General features: G+C 50.0%; 1 protein-coding gene across 4 annotated transcripts in view; it reads right to left on the bottom strand.

Annotated features, from left to right (window-relative positions):
• The window catches only part of LOC148221798 (uncharacterized), a 187,751-nt gene extending 179,890 nt beyond the window's left edge, over positions 1-7,861 (bottom strand). For 2 of the 4 annotated variants that reach the window (XR_015807310.1, XR_015807309.1), the window contains exon 1: positions 7,707-7,861. Coding sequence is in view for 1 of the 4 variants with exons in the window: in XM_088174813.1 (XP_088030939.1) it covers positions 7,538-7,590 (53 nt within the window). In the remaining 3 variants the exon portion in view is untranslated. Of the gene's footprint in view, positions 1-7,537; positions 7,625-7,706 lie in introns of those variants that run through there. The other 2 variants (XR_015807308.1, XM_088174813.1) reach the window with 1 other exon arrangement.
• Positions 7,862-8,069: the final 208 nt, after the last annotated feature.

Here is an 8,069-nt window from a genome sequence, read left to right on the forward strand (position 1 = left end):
GGTACTCAGCAGCCAGCCAGGGATCCCCATTGTTGGACTCAGTTGTACATCATTGAGAAATTCCAGTAGCACAAGCCTTTACTGCCCACTCCAACAGGAATTGGCCCTAAAATCTGGGAGAGCTGTAAACAGCCCTTCTTCTATGAACTAAGATGGATGTTTGTTCATATCTGTTCTTTTAGATGTTTATTGCCCTAACTGGCTTTTCATTAACTCAAGAGCTCTGCTATTAATTTTAATATTCACAGTATTTATGACCTTGTAGCTATATCATGCGATTCTCTCCATATACACATTCTAGGTCATCAACAGTTTGTTTCATTTTCCCAACATTGGCATTTAAAAGGTCATGAAAATTCCTGAAAAATATTCAAAGCTTGATCTTTTCTGGGCACAGATATCTCATTGAAATTTGGGGCGCATATTCAGTTGTAGAAATTAGATTTGTTGAAATCATGCACCAAAAAATAATATTTTCCCTTCTTAAAAGAAATTTTAGAATTTCACAATCCACTTCTATAGGGCTATGTCCAGTTTAAACTTTGGGGTCTGGATAAACTTTGTTCTTCAGACACAGAGGGGAAAAAGAAAGTAAAAGGGAGAAAATATTCACATTTTTGTGAGTGAGCACCTTTTCGCTGTTATAATTTACTCCAACTCCAGTGAATCACTTACTTACTTTTTAACCTTTCAAAGGTTTCTATCACCAAGACAGAAGAAGATATTTAAAGCATGGATAACCATCACTTTTCCATTTGTGGCCTGTCTGGAAGCTTCCGATCTTTGGATCAAACACCCCAGAGATATCGGTGTGGCCCAGGTGTCACCTTCCGTCCTCAGCTCGCAGGAGCTGGTTAAGCTCTGCACATTTCATTGGTATCTGCGTTCACTGATGTGAGGTTTTTAATCTTGTCCTTGGGTTGGCTCTAACTATGATCTGAGCTAAGTGGCAGCAAGGTGAAAGGAAGTGATTAATATTGTTTTCAGTGGTGACTGCATCGAGCCTCTCACTCGGAGGGTCTGTGAGCGATGGCCATGGTCAACCCTGCACCGTGCAGGATTCGGCTCTGCTAGTACACAATCAGCCTGAATTATCACACATGCAAGAGAACAACAGAGTCTGAGGGGAAGGAACAGTCCAGGAATTAAATCAGGCCATAAAATAATGAATTTTCTGCTGGAATAGAACTGTCATGTCATGGGAAAGGAGCAAACTGAAGAGGCTGAAAATTTGACTCCTCTCCCTTCATCAGCAGGGCAGTGGGGATGCAGGGACGGGGAGCTCTGGCTATCCCAGCTAAACCTAACACAGACCTTCAGGCATGGAAAACACCCTTCAGACCTTCCACATCTTCGGCTTTCTTCTCACTATCTTCAGCCTCTCTCCTTGATTTGAGAGGGAGAAAAATCCACTTGGCATTTGCAAATGGCTGTGATTCAATGCAGCGAAGGGTCTCTGCCGCCGCCAGCCTCGCTGAGCCTTGGGAACTCCTTGTGCCATAATGAAATCACATCTGCTGCCGAGTGGGGAGTCAGTGAAGGATGGATGAGTGGGGAGATGCTTTCTCAGGCAGGCTGGGCTCTACTACTTCCCGAGTTTAACATCCATGTGCTGCACCATCTGGGGTGTGCGTTGGCCCAGGCATCTGCCCCAGTTACAGCGACTCTCGGGCAGGTGAGGGGCAGGGTGGCACAGGGACCTCTTTGCAATGGATCAGCTGCTGGGGAGTGAAGGTCCTGATCCTTTTAGGCACTGCCTCGCAAAACCCAGTGTCACAAATGGATGCCCTGATTCCAAGGAGAGGCTGCAGCGGGCTTGGGAAAGCCCAGAGAAGTGGATGGAAAGGCAAACAATGAATCTCATCACAGATTCATGGTAACAAGTGCCTACAGAAGTAGCACTCTTAACAAATTTCTCCAAGCTCTTAAAGCATCTTAAGAGGAGATCACTCTGTCACTTGCTTTATGGGTCTGTGGAGGATCCTACTGGGTAAGAAATGCACATATTTAAGTTTATGGGAAGCTAAACCTAACATTTAGTACCCGGCTCTGTTCATATTTAGCTCTGTGCATTCTGGGGTATATTCCTGCCATATGGGGCATTCTGGCTGACCGAACCAGAATGGGTTCTGTAATTATTTAATTGCTATAGCAGGATGATACCTGTTATTAATATTATAAATAATAAACAATATGTCTTCAACTATAAACGCCAAAGAGCAAGTCAGACAAATGCGTGGGGGAAAAAACCAGCAATGTGAAAAAATACATCTCTCCAGTAAAGATGAAACAGTGGCACTGTAGGAGTCAGGGAAGTGGAAATACTGGGAAAATAACAGTGTGGTCCCTGCCTTGTGCTGAATCTGCACAAACACAAACGATATGAAATAGTCTCTGTCCTGAGGACTCAAAATTCATAGCTTAGGCTGAGTGAGAAAATGCCTTTATGCTCTCTCTCTCTCGTGTCTCACTGAGGAAAGACCTTCAGGGGCAGAAAGAGCCAAACCAGTGGATTTTATCATCTCCAGCTGGATTTTTACTTCCATGCCCACTGAGAGCAGCTGGCTCACAGAAAAGGTTTGCAGAGGGCAGAGACTGCCAGAGAGAAGTGCAGGAGCAGAGACCAATGTAAGGAAAAGAGAGCAAGAAAAGAAAGAGGCAGGACGAGGTGTTTGCTCATCTTTTTTCGAGGGACAATGGAAATGCTTTAGGGGGACAGGGCAGGAGAAGCCAAGCAGAGTAAGAGGCAGGGCTGGAAGTGATAAAGAAAGATTTCACTGCCAGAGAGGGTGACATTCAACTAATCTTTCCCTGCTGGCAGTGAGCTGAGCCTGGACCTGACATCTCCACAGGCAGGTCCTGCATGGGCTCCCTGCCACAGCCACCTCCCCAGCTCTCCCTTCCTCTCAGGTCTGTGCAGAGCAAGAGAAGGGACAGCACTTACTGCGCTTTTTTAATGTAAAAAACAGTGACTTGGATAGAAACTACTCAATATCTCTTAACCTCCCATCCCATCACTTCTTCTAGAAAAAACATTTTCTTTTTTACTTTTTACTTCCTCTCTCTCCCATCAAACGAGAAGCAGAATTTCCCTCAGTGCTGGAGAGCCTGGTGTGGATTCCCATTCTTCTGCCCCCTCACCCTGCCCTTTCCAGCTCTGGAGGCACCGGCCCACATCTCTAGCAGCAAAGCCAAGGAAAGTGCTTTAACCCTGAGGATTTTCCATGAGTACCTTGGGAGAAGCTGGGAATTTTGGCAATGAGGTGGTAAAGAAGAGGAGATAATAATAAGAGAAATAAGAATACCCAAGCACAGAACTCCACAAGAATGAACTGCTCCAAGGTCACCTGGTAAATGGCATGGAGACAGGTGGGACAGATTTTCTCCCTGCTCCGTCTTCTAATGAAAGATGCACTTTAATGTGCTGATTTCATTTGCACCAACTTCTTTTAAGTGCAAAGCAAATGCAGAAACTCCAGAGATTTGCTCCACTGCTAAAAAAAATCTTTAGTAAATAATTAGCTCAATCATGCATTTATGTATGTGAGTTTTGTGGTGTTTACAGATTAATAATAGTAACAGACTTTTGCCCCAACATTTGTGTGGTAGGGTGGGAGCATTGGGTGTACGCCTCATCCCTGATTTCATCAAAATTGTCCAGCAAAATATGGACTTTTTTATTCTGTGGTGTTGGTGATGACACAAGGAGAGAGGAGAAATAAATTCCACTGGGACAGTGTGGACAGGAGTGCCTGTTTGCTCTGGAAAGAATTGGAAGAAGAAGAAAAGAAGTGGATTGCTGCGGTGCATTAATTGTACAAGAACTGCAAAATGGCTGAAAACAGAGGGATGATATTTATAAAGCTGTCTAGTTTTGAAAAGATCAAAGGCAGAGGTAGAGAAATAATCCATTGGACATGTCTAATTGCAAAGGGTATAGTGTAAAAAAAAAAAAAAAATTAAGAAAAAAATTTTAACAATTCCTGTCTGTTTCCTTTGGCTCCTGCCTGTGCCCGGGGCTCGGTCCGCACGGCTGGGCCGGAGCTCAGCGGCAGCCGAGGCTGCAGCGCTGCCTGCACCGCCCTGCCCGCTGTGACAGCGCGGGGTCCGCGGGAAGGACAAGCCCCAGAGAGCCCGGAGCGGGTCACCGGGCCACTGCCTGTGACACCCGGGCTGCCACTCTGGGGACGCACCAGCCAGACCCACTCAGGGCTCGGTTTAGGGAAAAAACCAAGCGCCCTTTGATGGGTGATGGGGAGAGGCCGGGTCTCCTCGAAAGCCAAGTGCTCGATGGCTCGATGTCCATCCCAAACCGCAGCCGATCTCCTCCCAGAGCCACCCGCTGCTGTCCCCATCCCTCGGGAACCAGGACAGAGCCACTGGCTGGAGGGGACTCCGAGGCTCAGGGAGGGGACAGGGACAGGCAGGGCAGGTGAAGGTTGGGACAGCCAGGGCAGCATCAACAAGGCAGGAACAGGCGGGACAAGGACACAAACAGGCAGGACAGGGACAGCAGAGCAAGGACGGGGCAGGGAGAGTAGAGACAGAGCGGGGGAGACTGAGGGTGGAAATTGTGCCTCTGTCCCTGCATTTTGGGCCAAGGACCGGGAGCGGAGCAGCAGAGACCCCCGTGAGCCCGCAGGGAGGGATGCCCGCAGCCCCCGGGCACCGCGGGGACAGGAGAACACCCTGTGCCCACCCAGCGACGCTGTTCCCCAGCTGCCAAGGGAAGAAAGCCGCTCCCCAGAGCCGGGAGCGAGGGCCGAGGCCGTCGGTCCCCCCCAGGGTCCCCCCAGGGTCCCCCCGGCCCCGGGGCTCCCGCGGCCGCCGCCCCCTCACCCCGGCGCGGAGCTGAGGCAGAGACTCAAAAGAGCAATTTCACAATCGCCTATTAAAATGAGGCTGGGCGGAATTGCATTTCCCCGTCCCTTTAATCCAATAAGTCAGAACTTCTTAACTGATTAATTACAAAATTAATGAGTAAAATGGCAGCCTTTGGGTGAGGCGGGATGGTGGGGGATTTTATTTTTTTTTTAATGTTGTGCTGTTTAAAAAGACTGATGGAAATAAAGTTACCTCAAAGCATCAGGGTGCTTTGATGCCTATAATAGCAATTTCGTTATTACATTAATAGATTTCCTCTTTATTTTTAACAAGGCATTGTTAAATATGGTCTTGTTTTGTCTGAAGGAGGAACACTGGAGTTTGCATTTCCCATTATACGAATTCTCCCCGTGCAAAAAATTATTTTGCATTATTTCTCTGCCTTAGATCTCGGCATTAATGTGAGATTATCAGCGCATTTCACGGGGGGAACAGGACCGGCAAACCCCCAAACCCGAGTATCCCCCGGCGTCCCAGCGCCCCTCCTGCAGCACCAGGGCTGGTGTTTACGTGCACACTTTTCCCTCTGGAAACTACAGCACCCAACTCAGCACAACCAAACCCCGAGATGAAGCCCTCTACCCACAATTCCAGTTACACAGGGCTGATGGTTTGAGACAGCACCAAAGCAGCAGTTCAATGCACACAAAATGTATGTTTTCCCCCGCCAAAACTCCGCTGGAGAAAATACAGAGGTGACGCTGCAGATGAAGGAGTTTTACTCTGTCGTAATCAACTCCGGGGTGCCTTCCTTTCACTCAGCGACTGTCACTGCTGTCACAGAGCAATGCAAGGCGGAGATGTGTGCCGGGTGGTACCCGCAGGTACCTGCGCTGGCTTTTCCCCAGCGCGGCCCCAACTCAGGATGCTGCGGCTCAGGCGCTGCTGCAGCGGCTCGGAGCAGTGCCGGGAGCCGCTGCCGGGCTGCTCACACGACATGAACGTGCTTGGGAAGCTCTCTCGGGTCAAACAGGCTCCTGCCGCCATTAAGGGCTCGTATTTTTAGGGCAAATATATAAGGAGAGGTGAAACTTGATGTGGGCGGGAGATTTTTTTTCCCTCTCTAAGCGCTTTTGGTAAGTAAAGGAAGGGGGGAAAGGGAAAACAGGGATGCTCAGTAAAGCACTAATGGGTATTTGTCACCTCAGCAGTTGCTTGGAGAGTGGCATCAGGCACAGGAAGGTGCCTATCCCCTTTATAGGGCCCTTTGCTAGAGATGGGCTGATTCAGTAATCAAGGGGGGAAACCCACAATGCCAACCCTATTTTACCCCCATTCCTTAGGATAAAACAACCTCTCCAAAGCCCTCATGGCCAGGACTACATTTCTAGGGATGGCTCAGCACAAACACATTTCCTAAGAGCAAAAAAACAATCAGAAATGTGGTGCTTTTTCTTTTTTTTTTCCTTTTTTTTTTCCTAGGAAAAAGCTCTTCCCATAGCCTACCTGAGGGCACTCCCTAATGTCAGGCTGCTCTCCCAAACACTGAGAATTGAAGGTACCTGTGGGAAGGGGTGTGGGGTTAGAGGGAGAGGGCACAGGGGTGCTCCAGCCCCACTGAGTGGGGTCCCCCAGCTCAGCCCTGGCTCAGTCACGGCTCCTGAGTGGAGGAATGACCGAGCTGAAAGCGCTGCTCAACTTCTGCAGGGGAAGCCGAGGGAACAACACCAGAATTCACACATGAAATGGGGAAATGACACCTCTGAGGGCAAGACGTGTCCTTGTGTCTGGACAGATGGACAGTAGCACAGCCTGCCCGGCGCAGAGCCCACGGGAGCTATAGGGATTTTACAGATACATTCTGCAAAATATCTCTGTGAAGTGGATGTGTCCTACAGGCTCTGAGTGAGCCGTGCAGGCTGCACAAACACAGCTGGGGGGATGTGGAGCACGCAGGGGGTTACAGCAGGAACTCACAGCCTGGCCATGCAGGGAGATGTGCTGCCCCACTATGTATATATTATATAAATCTACAGATAAACTCCAGCTCGCTCAGCACATCCATGAGGAAGGAGCTGTAAAGCTGCCCCAACACATGGGCAGTGTCACATGTGTAGGAGAGAGGCTGTGGCTGTGCCCACCAGAGCCATGGAGGAATTATCCCGTTTTCCCCACCCCGAGGCAGATCCGTACTTGGTTTGTGGGGTGCCCTGAGCACCTGATGGTGGGGAGCAGGGCAGGGACACCAGGCCTGGGGGGCCAAAGGTTGTGCCAGGGGATGGGGGGAGCTCTGACCGCCCCGCTCCTGCACCTCCTCACCCTGAATGAACATCCACAGCTGACCTCAGTTTAGGGGGGTGCATGGAAAAGCAAAAGTCAGAGGGATGGGGATGCAGGGCAGGGAATTGTGAGGGTCCTTGCTTGGGGGGGGGCAGCATCAGCCAGGGATGTCTCCAGCCCTCACACCCCCTTTCCCAGCATTCAGAGCCCGTTCATTCAGAGCCAGACCCCCCTCCCACAGCCCTCAGTGCAGGCAGAGCCTACACCCCGTTTTCCCAACATTTCGCAGAAACCCCGTTAAACATGTGGCGAGCAGTATTTAAACACAGCACTGTAATTATCAATCCCCCCCACATCGCCCCCCCCTCAAATGTGAGGGTTTAATTGGCTCCAAGACGAGGAAGCCACAAGCAGTGTTATAAAACGAACTGACCCCGCGAAATGATGCAACATCTGGAGGCAGGGCAGGCGGGGAGGCAGGAGCATCTCTGCGGAGCATCCGTACGTGCAGCCTGCGCCGATGGGAAGGGCCCTGCGGAGCTGCAGCCCGGCTCCTGCCTCGGCAAGCCCGTGCGAACGAACAGAAGCCCCTCGGTGCTTACCTGCCCGCAGCGAGGCGCGTCCCCTCAGCACCTGCAGAACAGGAGCCCTCTCCTTTCAAACAGCCCTCAAAAATTTCCCCCAAGTCCACCCGGGTGATTGTTTTTTTAGAGCTAATCAAGGAAATAAAGTTAAAGAGGAGGAGAGTTCCTCTTGTTTGGGGTCTGATTTGGGAGAAGGAGGGGGTGGGGGGAGTTAAAGAGACCAGTTGCTGCCCACTGCTTTGACCAGTGAGGGATTCAACCCTTATTACCATTTTGTTTTTGTCCAGATTTGCAAGTAGGGCCCCCTGCATTCAAATCATCGCCCTCCATCCTTATTGTAAAGGACAGGCCTTAGTGGGCCCCCTTTGGATTGTCCTCCAT

Source organism: Sturnus vulgaris, chromosome 17 (genome assembly GCF_052056855.1).
Source record: "Sturnus vulgaris isolate bStuVul1 chromosome 17, bStuVul1.hap1, whole genome shotgun sequence".
Taxonomy (NCBI): domain Eukaryota; kingdom Metazoa; phylum Chordata; class Aves; order Passeriformes; family Sturnidae; genus Sturnus; species Sturnus vulgaris.